At 38.5% G+C, this 23,890-nt stretch overlaps 1 protein-coding gene across 5 annotated transcripts in view; it reads left to right on the forward strand.

The window, feature by feature from the left end:
* The window catches only part of POC1B (POC1 centriolar protein B), a 99,472-nt gene that overhangs the window by 46,313 nt on the left and 29,269 nt on the right, over nt 1-23,890 (forward strand). For 3 of the 5 annotated variants that reach the window (XM_082739493.1, XM_082739490.1, XM_082739494.1), the window contains 5 exons: nt 53-168; nt 1,308-1,441; nt 3,507-3,575; nt 4,283-4,435; nt 12,392-12,469. In XM_082739493.1, coding sequence (XP_082595619.1) covers nt 53-168; nt 1,308-1,441; nt 3,507-3,575; nt 4,283-4,435; nt 12,392-12,469 — 550 coding nt within the window. The remainder of the gene's footprint in view (nt 1-52; nt 169-1,307; nt 1,442-3,506; nt 3,576-4,282; nt 4,436-12,391; nt 12,470-23,890) is intronic. The other 2 variants (XM_082739492.1, XM_082739491.1) reach the window with 1 other exon arrangement.

The following is a 23,890-nucleotide window of genomic DNA, read 5'->3' on the forward strand; positions in this document are numbered from 1 at the left end:
AAATGAAGGGAAAGAAATCAGAATATTAGGCTACCTTATTCTTTCCTCCTAGGTTTGCAAATTTTGTGGATTTTAACCCTAGTGGTACATGCATAGCATCAGCAGGTTCTGATCATACCGTGAAAATCTGGGATATAAGAGTAAACAAGTTGCTTCAGCATTATCAAGGTAACAATTTCCATGACAACAAAATCCAGTTGACGCCTGGCCCCTTCCAGGAAACCGTTAAGCCGCAGCCCATGCTTCTCCCTTCTTCAAGGGAGGCAGGGGGCTGCCTTTGAATGGACTGGACAGCAGTTAGTTCCATCAGCAGCATGGTGGGAAGCTGGGACGGGTGTCAGAGTGGAGAGGGGTGGGGAGGGGCCTCAAAAGTGATGCCAGGGCCGCTAAAAAAGAAGCTGTAGTGAGATGTTCACAGGTTGGTTCTCTGCATAATAGGAGAGATAGAAACTAATTCTGAATTCCGAATCAGAAGTTCTGTGAGCACAAATAGGTGTTATAAGTGGTGGGAAATGGCGTCTTCCTGTGCCTATGTATTGCAACTAGAAGAGAAATGAGTTGATTTCTTGGTTGATACTGGATTTATATTAAATTCACATTTCCCTTTTAAAATAAGTATAATACTGTGCTAAATCCTTACAACAACCCTGGGACACATTATTATTATTATTATTATTATTATTATTATTGTTACTGTTATTATTGCCCCCATTTTATAGATCAGTAAATCGAAGCTTAAGGAGCATAAGTAACTTGCTAAAATAATTGCTAGAACTAGCTTAGGGTTATCAGTTTATAAAGTACGAGGAAGAACAGCCTTCTCATGGCTGTGTCATGCTGCCTCCTGTTGGAAAGATGGTGTCCAGGAATGAATTCTCGGAGAAGCTAGCAAGACTGCACTTCTGCAAATAGACTGCCACACTCTTCATACCCAAGCCTCAAGTCACTAATCGGTTATGAAATTTCATTTAAGGCTAGATTGTATGCCATATGTGAGCTCGTTACAATCCATTTTTGGTTATATTATATTGGTAATGTGTCTGAAGACTTCATAGTTATGGTTAACTAGCTTATCCTTCCATGACATACTTCCAGTTTTAAAGCTATTCAGTCTCATTGCTGGAAGTTGAATCTATGATCATAAGCTACTTACTTGTTTTAGTGACCTATGTGGAATTTTGGTATCGTGGAGACATTGGCTTTAACGGATTATTGTTTCCAAGCTAATATTGCTAACAGAGCAAAGAGACATCTCTAGAATTAGAAATTGTTCTCTGAACTTGTTGCTTTTCTTTCCCATGAATTAGTTCACAGTGGTGGAGTTAACTGTGTATCATTCCATCCTTCGGGCCACTACCTCATCACGGCCTCTTCAGACGGTACTCTCAAGATTCTGGATCTCTTAGAAGGAAGGCTCATGTACACCCTTCAAGGACATACGGTATTAACACTAAGATTTGTGCTTTTTAAATAACATATATTTTAAGGCGTTGGCCCAGTTTATTATATATCTTTTTGATCTTTCCAGGTATAGCACACGTTACCATTATGACTCACATAGAATGTTTGCTTTCAGGTCCTTGTTTTTATCCTCTGGAAGCAACTCTTAGAAATATTACTTATTGTAATTCTTATCAAAATCAATGTGTATCTTTCAGTAGCCCTGAAATTAATCCTCCCCTGCTGGCTTCCTCAGTATGTAACGTAGATTTGCCTGGTCCGATGGCGATGGAGAAGCATTTTCCTGACTTCTGATCTTTCCCCTCATGTGGAGGCTGTCCACAGCTCTGCCACTTCGCCTTGCATACCCTCTCACTCATTCCTTTTCATTAATCTGATTGGTGAGTTTAGAAGGAGAAAGTCAACAAGGAGAGCCCAGTGCCTTCTGTTAGGAGCCTGTCCTTAGTGTTTTTCTCTGGTATTTCTTGTGGGCATGCCTGCCTTTGTTCAGTCTTGCCTGTGACAGGGTACTCAAATGTGACTCATTCTGGGATTCAGTTCTTCAGCCCATTTGCCCACAGATAAAGCCCACATTTTTTCTTTATAAGCCTTCAGCAGCAAGAAAGATGACATTCCTATGTGTTAATTTTTAATGGACTTAGAACCCAGTGAGGGAGAGGCTTGTTATTTATTGAGCCTGTTCAATGTCACACACACACACACACAAACACACCCAGCATACAATGCACTAAACAAAAACAGCTTTTAAGTGTAAACTATTCCTTCTTTCTGGGTAAATATTCAAACTTCTTTAAATTTTTTAGAATACATCCTGCATCCTCTTTTTTTGTTGTTGTTTTTTGTTTTGTTTTGTTTTAAGATGTACTAGGTACTTCCTTTTAACCAAGTGTGATCTGTTTATCTCCATAAATAGAATAGGCTTTGTGGTCTAGGGGAGAAGGGGTTCTTTTCTGCCTTCACATATCCTGTCTGGCTTCCTGCTTTGCTTTATCATTTGTTCTGCAGCTGTGTTAGAGCAAAGCAGGAATAGACACTAACTAGTTCAGATACATGTATATCCATGGATTCAGGCTGAATAAACAACCAATAAAAGTGGTCAAGGGTTAAAATATTCGTGGAATAATATAGGGTAATAATAATTCAGAATAATAGGAAAAATATATTTTAGGAGGAAAACAATGTACACAAAGATGAAAATTTTCAGTCTAGAGTGAAGATGCTTAAGAGGCTATAATAACCCAAGTCTGTGTGATGATCTACTTGAAAAATACAAAATGATTCCCCCCCCCCCAATGTTGCTTACACCAATTAAGGACATTAAGAACAAACCATCTAGTAATATATTTGAGATGAGAAAGAGTTACTCTTGATGGAAAAATTGACCTAAAGGCCATGCATCTTGTGACTTGCCCAACTCCACAGTCATTGCTTAATTTCAGGTTCTCACTACCTCTCACCTCGATAACTGCATTCATTTCTCAATGGGCTCCAAACGTTAATTCTTGCCCGAATTCATCATTCTGACAGTCGTGATCCCAGTGTTCCACAGTCACAGCTCTCTGCCTGTCTCCCGCCTGATGGCAAAACTCTCAGTGACTCCCTGTTCCCGCGTGAGGGGAGAGCTCTGCGAAGCCCTTTGTGGTCAGGAAATGGCCTTTGTCCAGATTACCTTACACACTTGTCCTTCGGTTTCTGCTAGTGATCTGATGAACAAAGAGTCCAAAACCAGAAAATCTTAACAGACATTCTTATTCACTTACACGTTTAGAAGCTTTTCTTTAAATGGAAAGAAAGTGTATTTTCATAGTTGTATTAGTATTGCCTTTTTAATCTAGTATCATTGGTATGTGTTTTAATATAATTGGGTTGGTTCCTTGATTATCTTTACTCCGCCTACATTAGTTGGCACTAACTGGATACGTTCTATCAGACTTACTGCATACATCGTCTACATAGATTAGGATGAAAAATTCATACAGTCTTTCTGGCTATGAGAAAACAATACCAAGTGCTTTTTTTTTTTCAAATCTCCATTTATTTCCTAGGGACCCGTCTTTACTGTTTCATTTTCAAAAGGTGGAGAGCTGTTTAGCTCAGGAGGTGCAGACGCACAGGTTTGTAAATCTTTCAGCTCCTTCTCTGATTTGGTGAGGGTAAAGGGATCCAACACGTTGGCTAGGATTCTTAGAACCAGCTCCTTTGTAGGTGTTAAGATGATTATCACTGAGTTTATATTTTACTTTAATGCCAGGAAGTCTGCTGTCTCATTGCTGAACTAGTACCGGTTCTGACACTTTCTGGAACTCAAATAGTGGTTATTTCTTGTGCTCTTCTTGACACTTAATTATATGTGGGATTTCCTGAGGTCCCAGTGCGGGTGTGGCACTTCCACTTGAACTCTTGCCTCACCTTTTATCTCTAGGTCTTTTTTTCAAATGTTAAGCCCCTTGAGGATGATAAATATAAATTGTTCATGTAGCAAATCTGCATTTTTGAGGAAGTGTCCAAAGTCATCCATAGGCAGATGGACTGAGTGAGGTGGACTGCCAAGAACATGATTTTGAACTTTGAAAACATGAGAGTATTTTAAAGGAATACGTTACTTTCTTAACATAAATTCTAAATTGGACACAAAGGCAATTGAAAGTGCTAAATCTCTCTCACCCTTAGAAAAGTAGTAGTGGGAACTAGTAGCATAGTTGAAATGTATATTTTAACCTTCCTAGTCTGAGGAACAATCATGTAAACTTTTTTTTTTAATTAGTTCTGTTGGTTTTATGTGCAAGTCAATTTTAAGTGCCAATGTATTAATTTTTTATAGGTCTTATTATGGAGGACTAATTTTGATGACTTGAATTGTAAGGATATGATAAAAAGAAATCTCAAAAGGTTACATTTTGATGCGTCACCTCATCTTGCCGATATATACCCAAGGACACCACATCCCCACGAAGGGAAAATTGAGACCATTGAAGTGAGTACTTTGCACCCCAGTCATCTGCCTGTTTGCAAGTGTACATTTTGGGGCAACTGGTCAACTAGATGCTTGAAATTATACTTTACTATATAAAACTTAGTTATGTCTTAAAACAGCAGGTCTTTGAGAAACACTTATTTTCAATAATACAGCAAAACTATAAGTAATTATAGTGTGTAATTCTGTTGAAGCCTCAGATTCACGGCTTGAAGGTCTAGAAATAAAGCTTAAAAGTTGTGTCAGTGACACAAAAAATTTTGTAATAGGAAATGAGAAATCGAACCTAAGGCCAGAGTTGACCGTGTAGCTTGAATTAGCTCATACTCTTCATGTGTTTAGGGAGCATCTGTGATGGCTATCACGAGAATGGGGATGAAAGGCAAGAGTTTTTATAACAGTTCCTGGAATAGGTATCTTACAGCCTCTTTATGACCATAGGAGAAAAAAATGTTGTGGACAGTAAAAAGAAGAGAATTTAGGCATTAAGCCTAATCACTGAGAATCATTTTACTATTTGCCTACTTTGTCTACATGTATTTTCAAATATGCAATTATCTCTTTAGCTGTAGGTCATTGTTGACAAGTTCCCTTAGGTCCTATAGATTTAAATGTTCTACTCTCTTCAGAGTCAGAATTCATCTTTGCTGGATACTTGGCTAGTATTTGTCTGTTTCTTCCCATTTTGCATAATTATTCTTAAGCCTCTTTCTCCTCCCAAGAGCTGATATTGGAAATCACTATTACCTATTTATCTGAATTGTTTTTCCATCATCAACAGAGCCTTGCTTTGCTTTGAGAGTAGCTGTTTTGAGTTCTTAACACTTACTCCTGAGTGGAAACGCAGTCACCCCACACACTGTTTATGTAGTGGGTCCATACTTCTTTCCATGGTCCCCATGCCTGCCCCCCAGTCCACGCTTTGATTTTGGTTTTGGTTAGTCACAGTGTGCGTGTGTGTGTGTGTGTACATTTACGTTTTTGAAACTTTTTTGAGTTTTTTGGATTATTTTCTAGATTTTGTTTAGCCTCATTTGGGGATTTCTATTCTAGTTTTTTCTTGGTTATAATTTTTGTCCTTCCGTCTTCTGACCATCTTCCAGTTCTTCTAAACAGATTATTTACCATGTCTTTACTGCTTGTTACTGTATCATCATGATTATTGATGATTATTGTATTTTTTTTTTATTTCTTTGAAAGAAATAATGTAATATAATTTGTGGTTCATCACATTTTTGTTTCAGTTTCTACAATGGTGTATGTATTTGTGGATTCCCTGGGATCACATGTGTTCACATAATGTATATGTAAAATATATTTGAAGTTCCCTTTTCTTGTTTTACCCCAGCTGGTTATTGACTCGTGGTATTTTTTACTCTAGCATTTCTGGGGCTTGGCTGGGCTTGGTCCTCAGTGTCTATGCTGCCCAGTCAGCCAGTCAGCCACCTTTCCAGAGTCGTGGGGGGTAGAGCTGCAGGCTGAGCCCAGGTCTCCTGGCTCCTAATTGAGTGATATTTCCATGACACCACACCACCCCTGCAGTAGACACCCAAGTTATTTTCTCTGTGATTTGCTGTCAGCCCCAGCCCACTTAAGAGTGCTGGACTTTGTTGAAAATGTCAACAAGTTGTCTGAGAAGCTCAGCTCTGACAGCAGCCAGAAAGCAGTAAAAGTGGCTGGGCTACTTTACTTGGCTGGGTCAAGATGACCCCAGTCATGCAAAGTCACTCTCAACCATAATTTTCACATGTACACTTGAAAAATCTATTAAAAACCAACCTTTCCTCCTGGAATTAGAATTCAGTTATACTGTACAGAATGTCGAGCAGTATGACTGAATTATGTTTGTGGCCTTAAGAATGTCCGCCTCTGTGCACCTCGTTTAAATGATCTATCAAGCACTCACGGCTGCTTCAATTAAGTACACAGAGTGACGTATATTTGTAAAACATCCACAGACCACGTGATATAAAATACCAGAAAAGTGATAGGATGCTGCATGTGAACAACCGTTTGCCTTTTTTTTTTTTCTTTTTTCTTGAAAAGTTCTTATAGTAAGCAAGGGTGTAAAGTTTTCTGGACAGAGGATATCTTTAATATTAGAAATAAATGGTAAATATCAAATTTTTTTGAAGGCTTCAAGTTAATGTTCAAGGATCCCTCCTAGAACCAAAAAACCATTAATTTGACAATATCCCCTAGGATGGAAGGAGATGAATCAGAATAGATGTCATACTGCTGTGTCCATTTATGATCAGTATATTTGACCTTGAACTGCTAAATGTGCGGGATTGATTTTCCTCCCCTCAAAGATTTAGGCAAGGTCAGTTTATATATGATAGGCTACTCTGGAAATATTTGAAATTAGAAAAAAACTTTTTGAGGTCAGAATTCATGATAAAAACGTATAAAAAGGTATTATTGAAAGATGTAGGAAAAAATGGCTCCTGAATGATTTAGTTAATTTCCCTAATTGGCTCTTTTTATAGTAACCATGAGTCTTCTGTTTCTGAGTTTGAAGCAACAGAGAATTCCTGTGGTTTATATTTTTGTGTGTTTTCTGTGAAGCTCATTTGAGTGGCATAATCCCAGCCTTCTGGGTGACAGAGACCCTTTACGAAAGTGACCCATTTGCCAGCTTCTGTGCTTTGCTTGTTTGAAGGTGGAGTCTTAGACCTGGGTTCCAGCTGAGGAAATGTGTAAATTACTAATTACTACATGGATAGAGAGGGTGATAGCAGGTTGCTTTTAGAATGAACGAGAGAGAGAAGGCCACGTGAAAGAAAGCGCGCAGCATGCAGTCCTAGCTCCAGCTGCGCGGGACAGGTCCCCCCCATGTGCTTCCCACTGGTCTGACTTGCAGATCTTTGTTGTGGCACTTCTGGCTCGGCCACTCCATCTTTTGTTTTTTCTTTTAATATTTATTTTTATTTATAGTTATTTATTTATTCGTTAAAGATTTTATTTATTTATTTGACAGAGGGAGACACAGCAAGAGAGGGAACACAAGCAGGGGCAGAGGGAGAGGGAGAAGCAGGCTTCCCGCTGAGCAGGGACCCTGACGCAGAGCTCAATCCCAGGACCCAGGGATCATGACCTAAGCCGAAGGCAGACACTTAATGACTAAACCATCCAGGTTTTAATATAAATAATAATTTGTGACAGTCTGGCCATGATCCATTGTTGAAAAATGACCAATTTAAGTCTTCAGGTCTGAGATTGGGTTTTTATCTCAACCTTTTCTTAAGGTTAGAAGCATAATTTTGGATAAAAAATGATCACTTCTCTACAAATCTTGTATTTTATTTCTAATCATGGCATATGTTTATGTTGTTTCGGGCCTCAATAAATGTTCTTCAGAGATTACATAACAATATTAGTAATAATAGCAATATTAAGTACATACAGAGTTACTCTAATTAGCCTATATAAGTTGTCATTAAATCTTCCTTTAAAGCTCTATGAAGTACTGTTTTTGTTCCTTGAGAAATTGAGGCACATGTAAGTTAAAACTTAAAGTTAGTAAATGGCAGTGCTTGCATTTCAACCCAAACACTCTGGTTCCATTTTGTGCTTTTAACCATTTTGAGGTAATGCTTGAAAATAATCAAAATTAAATGCTGCTGTGTTAGCAGTAAGTACGGATGTGCTAGATGTTGTACTAGCTTTGGAGTATGCAACAAAGAACAAGATAGGCATATTCCTGTCCTTCTGAATTTTGTCAGTAGCAGTCCTTGTGCTTGTGGACTCCTCATTGTGGCGGTACACAGGGCCTCAGAATGGGATGCTGGGATGCTGCCCCAGGTTTCTGTCCTGCACAAACCCCTCAATGACACGGTCCGTGATAGAGAGAACTCAGCCCCTCAGACGGCAGTCTACTCCACGTCAAGGCGAGTGTAGTTATGATGTGGTTCTTTCCCTTAATAAGGACAAAGAGCTAGGATGGACTGTTGATATTCCTGGAGGTTAGCCGGTGAAGAGCCTTACCAGAAGCATCTCCCTGCCCGCCACCGCCGCAACACACACACACACACACACACACACACACACACACACACACATTCTCTTTTGGAGAAGACTGTAGAGTTTTACTCAGTAAGAATGTTCTGCTCCATTTAACGTATGTGGCAGCAACTTGTTAGTCACATCAAGAGTTTTCCAACTTGGAGAAGTTTACGAATTGCTCTGTGAGAGATGCTGTTTCCACGGGATTTAGATTTTCTGAGCAGTTCCAATTTCAGAGGGTAAAACCAGATTGTATTTTTCATAGGTAAGTGATTTCATGTCTACACTAGGTGGCAGTAGATAAAAGAGAATAAAATATCTGCAGGCACTCTCTGGCCAGCTAGGCTAAGATTGGAAGGGAGGTGTTTCATCCTCAGGTTTCTTATTGTGGCCTACCCTGTGGACTCAGAGCTGATAGGAGGAGGCTGTGTTTTCTGTTATCTGGAGCAGCCAGGAAGAAACAGAGGTGCTGATAGGCCCTGGTCCTCATCCTGCATGGTGCTAACTCCTTTCCTGGGACACAGACACTCCTGGGCACGTACCTCTAACACAAGTGGCTGGATAATTATAAAAGTCTCTTATTGTTTCCAGAACTCTAGCTATACCCATCAAACATGATAAGTGTTTTTAAAATTATTCTGCTACTCTGTGTGTGTATACACACATACACACACACACACACACACACACACACACACACACACATATATTTATATACCACATCTTCTCAGCCATTAAAAGAAATGAAATCTTGGGGCACCTGGGTGGCTCAGTGGGTTAAAGCCTCTGCCTTCAGCTCAGGTCATGATCCCAGGGTCCTGAGATCAAGCCTCACATTGGACTCTGCTGAGCAGGGAGCCTACTTCCCCCTCTCTCTCTGCCTGCCTCTCTGCCTACTTGTGATCTCTGTCTGTCAAATAAATAAATAAAATCTTAAAAAAAAAAAGAAAAGAAATGAAATCTTGCCATTTGCAATGACGTGGATGGAACTAGAGGGTACTGTGCTGAGTGAAGTAAGTCAATCAGAGAAAGACAACTATCATATGATCTCTCTGATGTGAGGAATTTGAGAGGCAGGGTGGGAGGTTGTGGGGGGCAGGGAAGGAAAAAATGAAACAAGATGGGATCAGGAGGGAGACAAACCTTATGAGACTCTTAATCTCACAAAACAAACTGAGGGTTGCTGGGGGGTGGGGGTGTAGGGAGAGGGTGGCTGGGTGATGGACGTTGGGAAAGGTATGTGCTATGGCGAGTGCTGTGAAATGTGTAAACCTGATGATTCACAGACCTGTACCCCTGGGGCTTATAATACATTATATGTTAATAAAAGTAATTTTTTAAAAAAATCATTCTGCTCCTCTTTCCCTGGGCTCAGCCCTTATCAGCACAGTCCTGGACAGCTGTAGCCGTGTTCTCGCTGTTACCCGACGTCCTTCTTGGTGCTCTGCAGGCCTCTGTCAGATTCACCTTGCTAAACCGCATTGCAGGCCCCAGCTTCTCTGTGTCTTCCCCAGTTCCTTCACCCTTCCCAGCTTGCCCCTTGCCAACCTGTCTTATTGCTGCCCTCTCCAAAAGGGTCATGTCAGCATTCTGCCTCTGTGCTCAGGAATGCTCTTCACCTCATCTCTGTCTCCGGTTTGTTTCCTAAACCTTTGTTTTTAGGGATCCATCTTAAGCCCTTCCTATGCTTCCTCCATAGAAAAGGTTTTCTCCCTAAGTGCCCAGTCAACAGTTTCTTCTTTGAGGTTCTTGTATACTCATTGCTGGTACCATTCATTTGATACAGAGTTCTCCTACCTTTGTTGCCCTTTGTTAATTAATTTATATGCACAGTCTTTATAAGTATTTGGTGATGATGTGGTTTTATTTTTAATTTTTTTCCTTTGGTCTTCTTGAATTCTGAAGTAACCTCCTTCAGAAGTAATCACCAATCTAGTTAATTATTCCCTTGCTTTCATTTTTTCATATACTATAACATTTTAACCTATAACTAGATGTTACTTAGTTTTAGATGGTTTTAAGCTTTATAGAAATGAAATCATACTGAGTGTATTTCTCCATAAACTGCTTTTTTTACTTAAAATCCTGTGGGGTACCTGGCTGGCTCAGTAGATTTAGCTTTGGCCTTTTGCGCAGGTCATGATCTCAGAGTCCTGGGATCGAGCCCCACGTAAGGCTCTGCACTAAGTGGGGAGTTTGCCTGAAATTCTCTCTCTTCCTTAGCCCCTCCTCACTGCTCACGTGTGCTTTCTCTCTCTCTCAAATAAATAAATAAAATCTTTAAAAAGAAATTAAAATCCTGAGAGTCATACATTTGGATTCTGAATTTGTACAAACATATGTTGTACATAGTTGTATTTCATTTATTTTCACTGCTGTATAGGATTCCAGTGAATGTAATTACCATGACTTATGTGCCTTTTCCGCCGTTGATACACATTAGGGGATTTGGAGCTGTGGCTTTGTTTTGTTTTGTTTTGTTTTTTCCTCACCATTATAAACAGTACTGCTATAAAGAAGGCTGGCATCATTGAGCTTTCTCATTTTCAGAATCTAATAGGTGTCAAGTGGCATTTTGCTTTAATCTGGTCTAATTACTAATGTTTCTGTAAACCTCTCCATATTGCTGGTCTTCCATAATTTTTTTTCTTGGGATCACTATCTTTCACAGTGATTTGTAGCTGTGTAAGAAAAACCTACTTTTTCAGTTTTAGACCGCACAATCCGTTTCCTTTTCCATGATCAGATTATTAACTTTGTGGTGTCCATTGTTAAACAAATTGTTAATTTTTATGTCATCAGATGCCTCAGGTTTTTTAAAAATTTGGTGTTGTTATTTTTTACCTTATGGCTTTGCTTTTGCGGCTCTTGTTAAGATGTCTTTCTTGACCCCATGTGACAAAGATATTCTTATTTACCTTATAGTTTATAACTTCCTAGTTTTAACATAACATTTAGGTTTTGTAATCTATCTACTGTCCATTTTTGTATGTCATATGGTGAGCCAGTTTTCTCAACTATAATCATCCTTCCTCTATTGATTTGTTGTGCTATTTTTCATATACTATATTTATTTTTTGTATTTATTTCCCGTGTACATAGGGTGCCGTTTCGGAGCTTTTGGTGGTATAGCCTTCTATTTATTCAAGTCTTTTTAAATATCTATCGTGTTAGTTTTATTATTTTTCCCATGAGATCTTACACATCTTTGTATGTTTATTGTGATGTATTTAAAATTTTTATAGTGTTGTAAATGATGTCTTTTTATTCTTTTTAAAAAATTTTTTCTTACTGTTTTTAAAGTAAGCTCTATGCCCAACATGGGACTTGAACTCACCACCCCGAGATCAAGAGTCATATACTCTACTGACTGAGCCAGCAGAGCGCCCCATAAATGATGTTTTTTTCAAATTTACATTTTCTGTGTGTTGAAGTATAGACGTGAATTTGATTTTGTGTATGGATTTTGGATCTCATGAACTCTCTTGTTAGTCCTAATGATTAACTGTAGATTCCCTTGGAATTAATCCATAGATAATTACATATGAATGACAATTTTATTTCTTCTGTTCTAATTCTTACATCTTATCACCTTTTATTCCTTTTCTTGTTTTAATGAACTGGCTAGGACTTTTTTCTGCATCTCTGGAGGTGGGTCATTTTATTTTATTTAAAAAATTCCTTTATAAAGGTGAATTATATTGATTTTCAAATGTAAAATCAACTTTTTATCCCTGGAATAAATTCAGCTTGGTCCTAATGATCTGTTTTTATACATTGATAGATTTGATAGGCTAATATTATGTTTAAAATGTCTACATCCATATTCATAAATATGGCAATATATTCAACTTTAGAATATTAGGAAATACCCTCTAGGTTGTTACAAATAGCATCCAGTTTCTTATGGTAGAAAAAACTAATGTTAACTTTTCTTATCTATATACACAGATTAATCCAAAGCTTGAGGTAATTGATTTGCAGACTTCTCCCCCTGTTGTGGATGTCCTTTCTTTTGATTCTACCACAGTAAGTTTTCTTTAACATTTAAGTGGTATTAAATTATTTGGCAAAATACATTTTTCTTAAAAAGTGTGTGGGAGGGGTGCCTGGGTGGCTCAGTGGGTTAAGCCCCTGCCTTTGGCTCAGGTCATGATCCCAGGGTCCTGGGATGGAGCCTCCCATCAGGCTCGCTGCTCAGCGGTCAGCAGGGAGCCTGCTTCCCTTCCTCTCTCTCTGCCTGCCTCTCTGCCTACTTGTGATCTCTGTCTGTCAGATAAATAAATAGAATCTTAAAAAAAAAAAAAAGAAAAAAGTGTGTAGGAGAGGAGATAAAAAGTGGCCTAAATAGCCTAACATTTTAGTATTAAAAAAAAAAAAATTTGTACAGATTCATATTTACAATGTGCCCACATAGCCACAAGGGGGAGCAGCACCAGTTTCTCAGAAAAGCCTTCACTTCTGATGACCTTAAACTCAGTCTAACCTGTACTCACTGTCTCATTCCCTATTAAAGTGCCATCCAGGTGACATTTCACTTTGTTGTCACAGAACAGATTTCCTTCTCTGTTAATTGCCTTTCAGAGATGCTAACCTCACTTATAGTTTTCTCCTGAGAAGCTATAAAAAGGGCGGTCCTTTCTCTTTGTCCATCCCTCTTGATGGTTTATGTGGGGATTAAGAATTTCTAGTACTTGAAACTTTGTTTATAATGACTATATACATATAATTTACTTACTCAGTGTAAAGTCATACACTGAGAGTTTCAGCCTTTCAGTCTGAGTCTGTTGGCCTTTGCAAGGCAGATAATTACTGCCATCAGTTCCCGCTAGTCAATGCAAAACTAGTCGTAAGAATGAGTGGGAGGAACGGCATGCACGCTCTGTGGTCACACTGCTGTGATGGTGTCAGTGTAGTTGAGTATTTTGGAGAAATTGTTAATGGGTGGCCAAAAAACAAACAAAAATGCTTGACATTATGACATTACACCTTTTCCAGCAGATCTCAAGAATGGTGTTTTTGGTAGAGGAATTCTGTAGAGGGAGTAGTCCACGTTGAATCTATCCTGTACCAGAAAAAACTGTACTTCTTGGGGCACCTGGGTGGCTCAGTTGGTTACCTTCAGCTCAGGTCATGATCCCAGAGTCCTGGGATCAAGTCCCACATCAGGCTCCCAGATCCGCAGGGAGTCTGCTTCTCCCTCTGACCTTCTCCCTCATGCTCTCTCTCACTCTTTTTCTCTCTCTCAAATAAATAAGTAAATCTTTAAAAAGCAAGAAGAACAAACAAGCAAAAAACCTGTACTTAACCCGAGGCAGAGAAGACTCATAGGTCACTCAGGAGAAGTTTCACAAAAAGACATCCCTCTGGGTTGGGGGAGGGAGGGTAACCAACAGGCTGATTGTCATGTAGAATTGTCACGGAATCTCGGGCAGGTCCGTGGTCCTGTCTTTTGTAGTATTCATGTTTATAAAATATTCCTCTTAGCACTTCTGCATTAATAGCTTACTTATGGCATTAAAAATTAAGTGGACATCTAATTGTTGCCACATGGGTTGGTGGCTTATAATAGGTAGTCAGTAGATGTATAGTCAATGATTTACTTGAAAAACATAAATTCCAGTGAGTTAGGTTTTTGCCTCTGCTGTAAGAGGACCAAAAGAGAGGTGATGCCTTCTGATGAAGCTGTTATTCTACAAGATTTGTGTATTCCTGGCTTAGAAGTTATCCTAGATCATCAAAATTTGGTCTACATTTTGAGACTCAGGCTTCCTGCTGGTTCCGTTGAAGTTTTGCAAAGTCTCATGATCTGAATAACCCAGCTTTTTTTTTTTTTTTTTACAGTTTGCTGTGCAAGTAGCCTAATTACCACCTAGCCAGTGATAGCAGAGTATCTATTCCTTGATGGTGATCCAAAGGTGCCCAAGTCAACTAGTCCGTGTTATAGTAGCCTAACTCAGGGACTGCAATGTATGTGAAATTCTGAGAGGACAGTTCTGTGTAATGAATACATGATAATTTGCAGCTATGCTAGTAAACCTTTAATAAGACTGAAGAGTACAAATATGTCCACATAAGGGATAATATAAAGTTGGATTATAGGAAATTGCCATTTTGTAGGCAAAAATAGTCTAATGTCAGTGATTTCCTATGGTTCAACCCAGTAGTAACTATTATAAAAAAGTCTCTACTGTAACTTTGAGTTATGTGCTTAATGCTTCATAAAAATAAAACAGACCAAAAAAACACAGGAAAACAAAAATATATTCGCCATAAACCAGTTTAGGATTAGGCTAATGAAGTCCCATCTAGGTAGATTCTTTTATAATCTGGAAGATAGCTGGTTGCCTTGAGGGCAAGTTATAAGGATTCCTGATTTTTTTTATTTATTTTACTAGGACATTCTCTAAAGATATAAATATATGCTCATAAAGCATCTTTTTTATAAAGAATATCTCTAAAACTTTTCCCTTTAAATTTTCAATATACATATATATATATGTATCTTCCTTTTAGCTCATTGGTAGATAATTGGGTAGAAAACTAAAGTGAAATCTCTTTAAATGTTCATCTTCTCATTAATCTACTGATAAGTAATTCTTATTCTATAGTCTCTGTACCTTCGCTACTTTTCTTTTGCTTCTGTACAACAAACCAGGCACAACTGTAAAGGAGATTTGTTTCCAGTCTGGCGTGAAGCATAACTGCGTTGAGTATTTGTGATTTGAACTTTGCATGTGATTATAATTTTAAAACCCAGAGAAATACCAGAAGCCAAAAACAAACAAACAAATAAACAAACAAAACCAAACAGTATTAGTAGGTGGTTTTGGTTTTTATTGTGGTGGTTACTCTTTATCTGGGGGATTTATTTGTTCGGTTTTCATAGAAGACTGGAAGAAATTTCCCTTGGAATTCATTTCATCAAGATGGGACATAAAAAAGATTTCTCTTCAAGCCTTAATTTGTCATATTTCCTAGTAGGACAAAAGCCAGGGTTGTTACGATAGAAGTAGTTGCCTTTTATTCCTACTTTGACTTGATTTTATATTACATTCAGAATGATTTATAGATCTGAGAGTACTGGTATCTGGGCTCTGATGCTTTCTTTCTTTTTTTTTTTCTTAAAGATTTTATTTATTTGAGTACTGGTATCTGGGCTCTGATGCTTTCTTTCTTTTTTTTTTTTCTTAAAGATTTTATTTATTTGAGTACTGGTATCTGGGCTCTGATGCTTTCTTTCTTTTTTTTTTTCTTAAAGATTTTATTTATTTATTTGACACAGAGAAAGAGATCACAAGTAGGCAGAGCAGCAGGTAGAGAGAGAGGAGGAAGCAGGCTCCTTGCTGAGCAGAGAGCCCGATTCGATGCAGGGCTTGATCCCAAGACCCTGAGATCATGACCTGAGCCAAAGGCAGAGGCTTAACCCACTGAGCCACCAGGGCACCCTGCTCTGATGCTTTCTTATTACAAGTCATGGCATACAGTATAACAGTTGGAATCTTCCCGGCTTGTACTTGTGCCTCTAAAAGCAGGCAGGACATCTGATATAATATTTCAGGATCAAAATAAGCCGTAACCAATATGCATTTTTTTTCAGATTTTATTTATTTGAGAGAAAGAAAGTGAGAGAGAGGGCGCAGGAGCAGAGGGGGATGGGCAGAGGGAGACGGAGAAGTGGACTCTCACTGACAGGGAACTGGATGTGGGGCTCCATCTCATTAGGACTTGAGCAGAAGGCAGACACCTAACTGCTTGAGCCATCCAGGGGCTCCACCAGTCTGCATTTTTGAAGTTTTGCTATAAACAAACAAACAAAAACAGAATTGGGGGGACAGTTTGTAAAGGGACATACTGGTTGTCAAATAGATGTAATTTTTTTTCTTTTTCTTTTTTTTTTTCTTTTTAGATGTAATTTTTTAAATGTTGATCTCGAATCCCTAAATCTTCATTCTGATTGCATTCTTACTCATTATGTACTGATTTTTTGAGGGTTTTCCGGGATTCCATTGGGTCTTTTAATATTTTCATTTATTCAGTTAGAACTGGACCAACCATTTTAACATCATGGTTGTAGAGCAGCATTTAGCATTAGCACTGACATTGGATGTGGCCCTATGGGATGTTCCAGACCCTCCCGTATTCTCACCTCTCTCCTATAAAAGGCAGGCAAGATAGGAATTTCTCTTCTGTATCCTAACAAAGTCTTTTTTTAAAACAATACTGACTATAAACAAAATTTATTTTAAAATATTCTAGGATTATTAAAATATTTTATTCTAGGTCAACTGTATGCCTACGTTTTGATGTATTAATTTTATTATTATTTGTCCTACAAATGAACAAAATGAGGTTGATAATCTTGCCAGTGTTTCCTCCGACTGATTGTCAAAACATGGACTCTTCACTGAGAGAGAACCAAAACAGTGTTCTCATCTTCATTCTGGCAACTGTGTAGACTATGAACATAATGTGGGTGTCTTTCTTTAGAATTGGGGACAGTGTTTCAGGTCAGATTAGTTCTTTACAATAAATGAGAATTTGCAATTATATTATAGGAAAAAAATCATGGGTTTACAGTCTTTTGTTGCTCCATCAGTCAAAATATATAAGATTATAGTACATGAAGACAGAATATGAGATGCTCAGTGAGCTGACTTCAAGAAACTTAGAATCTAGCCCAACAGAAATAAGAGTTTAGGGGCCCCTGGGTGGCTCAGTGGGTTAAAGCCTCTGCCTTCGACTCAGGTCATGATCCCAGGGTCCTGGGATGGAGCCCCGTGTGGGGCTCTCTGCTCAGCAAGGAGCCTGCTTCCTCCTCTCACTCTGCCTGCCTCTCTGCCTACTTGTGATCTCTGTCTGTCAAATAAATAAATAAAATCTTTAAGTAATAAGAGTTTAAGAAATAAGCGACACTTGGAGTATAGTAGATACCAAGTGTATGTGATTGTCACGAAAGTTTATTGATGGAAGTACTCAGAAAATATCATTAATGGGCTGGAGGAAACTAGAGAATTTCTCTGGAAGGAATCTTTTGACAAGTTCTTGACCTGACCAGAATTGGATAGGATTTTAATGGGGACATTCCAATTGGGGAAAGAGCAAGGTGTAGGTAGATGTCTCAGAAGTAATTGAAAATACATACCACAGCAATCAAAGTGCATCAGTCTAGTTTGGGATCTTTAAGTTGCTTGACTCAGTGGGTAGCAGATGTGGCAGAATGCCAAGAACATGCCTACCCACAACATATATGTCTCTTAATCCATATTGTTGAGTAACTGTTCTGTGTCATTCATTGTTCTTGATTTTAGAAAAAGGGAATGAAACAAAAACACCAGCCCCCGAGTAGCCTGCCCCCGAGTAGTGGGGAAGACAGGCAATTCACAGATTAAAAGATAGACCGTACAGTATGGTAGGGCGTAGCATATATAGAGCCCCCCGCCCCGAGAACGCAAAGGTATAGAAAGCGCTGAAGGCAGACAGGAGGAGGGATGTGCTTTAGGTACGGCCAGGATGAGACTCACACGAGAAGGGACATGTGAGAAGTGAAGGGGACAAGCCATGTGGATATCTGGGCAGGTACCCCCCGCAAGTGGGAGCAGTGCTGGAAGGGCAGATTGGGAGTGAGAGAGGAGCCAGCAGAGGCTTTCCTTCAGAGGCGGAACTTGTTTGACTTGGGTTTTAGTAGGTTCAGTGCAGCTATGACTGTGTTGAGAACCGGCCCCGGGGGTGGTGGTGGAGAGAAGCAAGCCGACTGGCTAATTAGGAAGCTACTGAATAGTCAGATGGCCGTGCAGAGTTCCTTGACCCACAGTGGTAGCGGAGGAGGTGGTGTAAGTGATCTGATTCTGGATGTGTTTTGAAGGCAGAGCCAAGAGGATTTCCTGACAGGTTGGATGTCAGCTGTGGGATTCCCTACCTCCTTTCCCCAGGGATAGGAAGGTGGAGCCTTGAGTAACCTCAGGATAGCTGAGATTATCTCCTGGCTCTGCGTCATTTTACCAGCGGGATTGCTGAAAGAACTGTGGCTTTACCACATCCTTTTTTAGGCTCAGGAAAGCTATCAGAACAGTTGAATCTGATACTCTGCTGTTGCTGTGACTTAGGGAAGCACAGTGGTAAAACACTCCTCCCTCCTAGACATCATTGAGATGGGTGTTCTTTCAGCAAAGTGCACTCGTTTCCCTGTTGGAAAGACTTTTTTTGTCTCAGCGTATTTTTAGGAAGAAAAATGTTGCACGCTTCCATGGAGATAGCCATATGGTGTATGCTCTCTGAAAAATATTAATGCATTGATAAAATGTATGGACATACAAAGAGTAAACTCGCAGATACAGAGGGAATATTTCCATGGATGTTGTGGCAACAATTTGTCCTGGTTACTGAACAACATTGTGTAACTAGTTCAATTATTCCAGTTCCTAACTGCTTATGTAAGCAAAGATTTGGAAAGACTTACTCAAAAGAACACAGTGTATGCAAACCTAAATGTCTCAAAACTAAAATTTATAACTTTAAAAGTGTAAAATGGTAATATGCAATTTATTGTCCTCAGATTCCCCATTTACTTTTCCAGGAAAATAAGTAAAAATCAGGTTGCACAATCCTCCTGCTTTCACTATTTTCCTATATGCTAACATTGCTGGATTTATGTATATAAACCACCTCCAAATTTGGAGGTAGGGGAGATTCTTTTTGAAGTTTTTAAACTTTGCAGTATTTTTTAACATAGCATTTAATTTGTAAGTTTAGTGCATATGATTTCTGAAACTAGGTATGTTTGTAACTTTGTTGCTGTTTACTAAGCTTTAAGGAAACAGACATGTGAACCGCATCTATAGATATTGGTTCAGTGGCCCTGTGCTATCTTTCTCCTGACCCTTGGTCTAAGCATTTGAAGGGAAATGAACATAGATATTTGTAGAATCTATATCCGCACTCACTAGCTGGTACCTTCCACATTTTGTCCACCTTTTATTAAAAGACTTTTAGTCTTCATTTCAAACAATAATGAGCCTGTTAAGTAGGACACAGTAATTTTTTTTTTTTTTTTAAATCAGGAACTCCAAAAGTTAAATGTAACTCTTGAAATGCTTAGTAGGAATAAAAGAGGAATTCTCATCTGGGCTGAGAAGTAATTTTAAAACATTGTCCTTCGAAATTGTAAGAAATGAAGTAATTAAATTGTCAGACGTTTTAAAAAGAAGATATACATGATAATCAATGGAAGTAATGAAGAAAAACGTTTTCCCAGAACTATTACCATTTAGACGAAAACAGCACATTTTTTTTTTTCAGATACAAGTTATTTTAGAGATAGGAAAGAAAATATTAGAGATAGAAAGAGACTACTTCCAAGTTAGTTGTGTCTTTGCTTTTGAAGTATATCGTGACCCATATGTTAGAAAACTACCAACAGTTGTGGATGTGATAGCTGACCTTTAAAAAAAAATGTGTTTTTGGATTGTAAAAAGGAAAAAAAAATCCAACTAAAACTTTTTAACTTTTTAGTCTGTTAAAGGAACATGACTTTTTTCTTTTTCTTTCTTTTTTCTTTTATTTTTAGATGACACAGATCTGATAATCTGTCAAGTTTACCAAGATAGTACAGCTAGAAAAAGAGATTAATAGTGTAGATCAGAGGCTTTCTTTTTTCCTTCAAATAAAATATATTTTTAATAAAAAATCATAATGATTTTAAGTTCCAAGGTTTGACTTAGCTATATTGAAACATATATTAATTTTTGAGTTTTATTCACAGTTTCAAGGTCACAGAGAAAGAAAGCTTACATTAATGTTTCCTTTCACCAAAAAAAAGTTACACAAATTACATTTCAACAAAAATGATTTAAGACTTAAATTCTTCTCTATAAAATGTACAAAAGAAGAAAGAAAAAAAAAGGAGAGGCTCTCCAAAAAGATTTTATAAAATATGCTTTCTGGCAGCCCAACAGGGTACTTTTTTTACAATTTCCTTTAGAAAATTAGCATGTTGCTGGGAACTGGAGGTGTTGAAGTTCCAGGTATTATTTCTGCCTTCCAGCTCCCTGAGATATTGTCTAAGCCGTGACCCCTAACTGCTCCAGTACTACCCGGGGTCCCGGGCCTGGGAATCTCAGCTGCACCCCCAGTTCCCACAGCTGAGCCTGAGGCATGCTGAAAATGCCCCACAGCTCTCTCCGCCCACACATCCAGTAACAACTGGTTCCTTCCTCTTCCTGTGGAAGAGCAACATCCTCTGAGATGAGAAGAAATGCACCCTGAGGAATGCAAGAACAGCAGTGAGCTTTTCACACAGGAAATTACTCCAGTAGCGCTCTGAAAAGTGCCTGTCTCTTGGACTGTCAGCCTGGAATGAGCTTCCTGTGGCTGACCCAGAGGATGGTTCACTGTGGAGCTAAACACCACATGCGGGTCTCTCAGAATTTTGTGGAAAATCGTGAACTCATTGTTCTGTCCATCCCTACCTATCTGGTTTTGAGTTATTTGGTGCTGCATACACGGGAAAGCTAGTTGGCTTTGCCCTTCTATTTAGACACTTGACAGTTAATTACTTGCTGAAAGTAATCAATAATCTGCTAATAGAATTTTCAGTCATTTCATTGTACTTTATGAAATCAGGATTGGTAAAACATGTTAGGACTTTAAAGAAATTAAAACCCTTACAACTGGGATGCCTGGGTGGCTCAGTTGGTTAAGCGGCTGCCTTCGGCTCAGGTCATGATCCCAGGGTCCTGGGATCGAGTCCCTGGGATCAAGTCCCACACCAGGCTCCTTGCTCAGTAGGGAGCCTGCTTCTCCCTCTGCCTCTGTCCGCCTCTCTGTCTGCCTGTGCTCACTCTCTCTGACAAATAAATAAATAAAATCTTAAAAAAAAAAACCAAAAACCTTACAATCAGTGACGTGGCTATTAAGGCCAGTGCTGGTCCTTTTCTAGTTCCTCCTGTGTCTTTTCATTTCCTTTCTTTTACTTTCTGAAGTGTAGGCATCAGTAGAAGGTAACATACTGTGTGCACAATCATGCATTCTCAAACACAGATACAACTGTTGCTTTGAACCAATCAACCAACTCCTATCATTTACATTTCAAATGGATTTTTACAGTTGAAGAATGTTTTAGTGTAACTTGATTTTTTTTTAAAAACTAACTCCTATAGCGTTTTCTCTTTGCGTGAGATAATGATGGCCACTACAAAGCCCAGTTTGTATATTACATGTACATTTTAAATTGCTTTCCAAATCATTGCAGAATTTTGCTAGGTTTCAGTGCTTATGGTCACAAAATTCTTTTACTTTTCGTGTGTTTGTTTGGATTATTTTACTAAAGCACATACAAGTCAACTTGTTTGTTCTAAGTTGAAGAGGAGATGGAGAAGGAATGCCAGGCATTTCCTCTTCCTTTTCAGAATGTCTTTTTAATGAACATTCCTCTTCTCTCCTATGAACAAACCATCTCAAGTCAGCCAGGGGCCTCTAAGTGCCTAGGGTCCAATAATCCAGCACATTTCCTTTGTTCCTCCAGCGCTACTGAGGTCCTTGTTCCATGAATTTACTATTTCTTCTTCCCTCTGTGCTTCCTTTCAGCCTTTACAGACTTCCAAACCTGTTTAACCAGCTCCCTATATTAAATTCTCTCTGTTAAAATAACTCTTGTGGTTTCTGTTTTCCTGTTGGATCCTGAATGATCATTCTAAAGATCCTAAATCATCTTTAAAAAATAATAAGACAGACTGACAAAGACTTCTATTCAAGTACGTTTATTCCAGCATGACTCTTAATACCAAGAGGGTGGACACATCAAATGTCCTTTATGAGAGGAGTGAGGCTTAAATAGAAGGATAGTATATCCATGAATGGAATATTATGTAGCCATACCATATTTAACAACAACTAAATACAATGTGTGTTATTCTAGATTTGATCCTGGGTCAGTGGGGAAATTGCTACCTAGGACATGATTAAGACAGTTGGCAAAAATGTACTATCAATATTAGATAATAATATCAATGCTAAATTTCCTGATTTTGATGATAATACTGTAGTTGTATGGGAGAATGGTCTTGTCCTTAGGAAATACCCACAATAGTAATTAAGGTAAAGAGGCATAGTGTCTATAGCTTTTCTCAAAAGATTCCAAAAAAAATTAGATAAACAGATACTGATATAGAAGATGTGGCAAAATGTCAGCACACGAATCTGCATGAAGGATATAAGAGAGCCCTTTTCATTATTCTTACCACTTTTTTATAAGCTTGAAATTATTTCAAAATGAAAGTTAAAAAGCACTTATTTGTCTATTAGGGGTATGATTTTTATTTTTTAAAATATGATTTTTGTTTATCTTTTTATTAAGTGAAAAAAGAATATCACAAGCAATATGATTCTAATTTTATCAAGGGACACAAATATGTGTCTCCATTCAGTGGAATTCTTTCTGAGCGTCTTATATGTCTTGGATACTAACCTGGGCTTTTGAAATTTACCCAAGGTCATCCAGCCAGTAAGTAACAAAGCTGGATTTCGAACTCTGTCTAGATTTACAGTGTGCTCTTAACCACTTTGTAATGTGCATGTGTATGTTTTTAAAGCAGTAACTTTCCTAATTATACAAAGAATGAAAAACAAGGAGAGAAAACACAAGAAACAAAAAGTTACCAGGAGACAACTGTTGTGAACATTTAAAATATTGTCTCCCAGGAAGAGGTTGCTGCTGTTAGATGCTAGAGGCGTGGAGAAGAGGCCCCGCCCTCCAGCCTCAAGAGTTCAGAAGGCAGAGCCTGCAGACTGAACCCAGACTTCTGAGGGCCAGTGGTCTCCTGGCTTGTGTGCTTCAAACTGTTTTCATGACTTCCGCTCATTCCTATTTCTCAGCATTGCTTTTTTGTGTGTTTGCCCATTTTTCTTATTGTTTTGTTCATTTTAAAATTGATCCTTAAGCCATTTTAACTGATAAGGTTGACCATCTTTGCCATGTGCTACAAAGTTTTCTTTGCTATTTCTCCTTGAATTCTCTTTCTGATTTTTGATAGGTTTAGTTGCATTAACTTCTTGAAAAGTATCACTATTTTAATTTTATGATTTCTTCAGTGTTTTTGCAAAGAAAGTCCTTCCCTACTTCCCAGATATATCCCTAGCTACTCTTATTAAGTGTTTTTTTTTTTTAATTTAATTTATTTGAGAGAGAAGAGGGCAGGGAGAAGCCGAAGGAATGAGAGAATAAGTGTGTGCAGGAGCTGGAGGGGCAGCAGATACCCCACTGAGCTCAGAGCCCAAGGTGCTGGGCTCTATCCCAGGACCCTGGGATCATGACATGAGCTGAAACCAGTAGTCAGATGCTGAACTGATTAGGCGCCTCTTAAAGTTTTATTTTTAGCAATTAAATCTGAAATTCTAGATGAATTAATTTTGGTGTTATAAATCGCATATTTATAGTTAACAAAGTCATCCTCC

Source organism: Mustela nivalis (assembly GCF_964662115.1).
Source record: "Mustela nivalis genome assembly, chromosome: 7".
NCBI lineage: Eukaryota > Metazoa > Chordata > Mammalia > Carnivora > Mustelidae > Mustela > Mustela nivalis.